General features: G+C 33.4%; 1 protein-coding gene across 1 annotated transcript; it reads right to left on the bottom strand.

Moving 5' to 3' along the window:
• Positions 1–663: 663 nt before the first annotated feature.
• On the bottom strand, positions 664–822 carry LOTGIDRAFT_88502 (hypothetical protein; the record flags this gene model as incomplete). Its single annotated transcript, XM_009060871.1, has 1 exon — positions 664–822. A coding segment is annotated over one exon (159 nt), but the record flags the coding sequence as incomplete, so codon positions are not given.
• Positions 823–1,186: the final 364 nt, after the last annotated feature.

Below are 1,186 nucleotides of genomic sequence, written 5' to 3'. Positions count from 1 at the left end.
ACTTTGTCATGGAGAAAGCCGTTCATCAAAAAATTCTTAAATTCGAACTTGTCCAAGATGTCATCAATATATATGATCAAAACAAATTTCATTAAAATCAGATGAAAATTGTAGCTTTTCTTTCGATCACTAACAAATTTTGGCGAAATTTTAACCGTTTATCGAAAAATCGTCGAATTCGAACTTGACCGAGATCTTATTAAATAAAATGCTCAGACCAAGTTTCATCAAAATCAATTAAAATTGTAGCTTCTATTGTGCCCACAAAAAATTTTCAAGTCAAGGGCAATAACTCAAAAACTGTTCATCAAAAATCATCTAAATCAGACGAAAACTGTAGTCTTTGTTGTGCCAACAAGAATAGACTCGAACCGACGGACAGGGGCAACAACAATTTACGACCCATATGTGGGGGTATAAAACGGCGTGCAGGACATGTTAACAAGAAAAGCACAAGGTGCAAAACTTTTATATATTAATTTTTTTTTATTTCCGACGTACAATTAAATGCAAATTAGATTATTTATAATATTTATAATCAATTTAGACAAAATATTGAGGAAAAAGACACAATTGAAGGATCGAACTTCTGTAACTGCAAATAAATTGGACGAAGGGTTTGAAGTAGAAGTTTTACAAGTAGTAGGCATACAAGAAGAAAGGGGGTTTACAGGGACAATGTTTACATTTAGAAGATTTACAAGTAGAAGGTTTACAATTAGAGGATTTACAAGAAGAAGGTTTACAAGTAGTAGGTTTGCAAAGAGACGGTTCATAAATAGAGGGTTTACAAGGAGATGGTTCATAAATAGAAGGTTTACAAATGTAAGAAGTTTGCAAGTTCACAAGTAAGATGTTAACAAGTGGGAAGCATACATGGAAAAGGTTTAAATAAAGAAGGTTTATAAGGAAACGTTTTACAAGTAGGAGGTATACAAGGAGAATGTTTACAGGTAGGACTAGTAGGGGGTTTAACAACTGGGAGGCATACATGGAAAAGGTTTAAATAAAGAAGGTTTATAAGGAAAGGTTTTACAAGCAGGAGGTATACAAGGAGAAAGTTTACAGGTAGGACTAGTAGGGGGTTTAACAACTGGGAGGCATACATGGAAAAGGTTTAAATGTAGAGGAAAAGGAAAAGTTTTACAAGTAGGAGGTATACAAAGTAAAGATTTAGTTGAAACCT

The sequence above is a fragment of the Lottia gigantea genome, assembly GCF_000327385.1.
Source record: "Lottia gigantea unplaced genomic scaffold LOTGIsca_45, whole genome shotgun sequence".
NCBI lineage: Eukaryota > Metazoa > Mollusca > Gastropoda > Lottiidae > Lottia > Lottia gigantea.
Note: the sequence above shows the minus strand (reverse complement) of the source record. Positions and strands in the feature narration are given on the sequence as shown.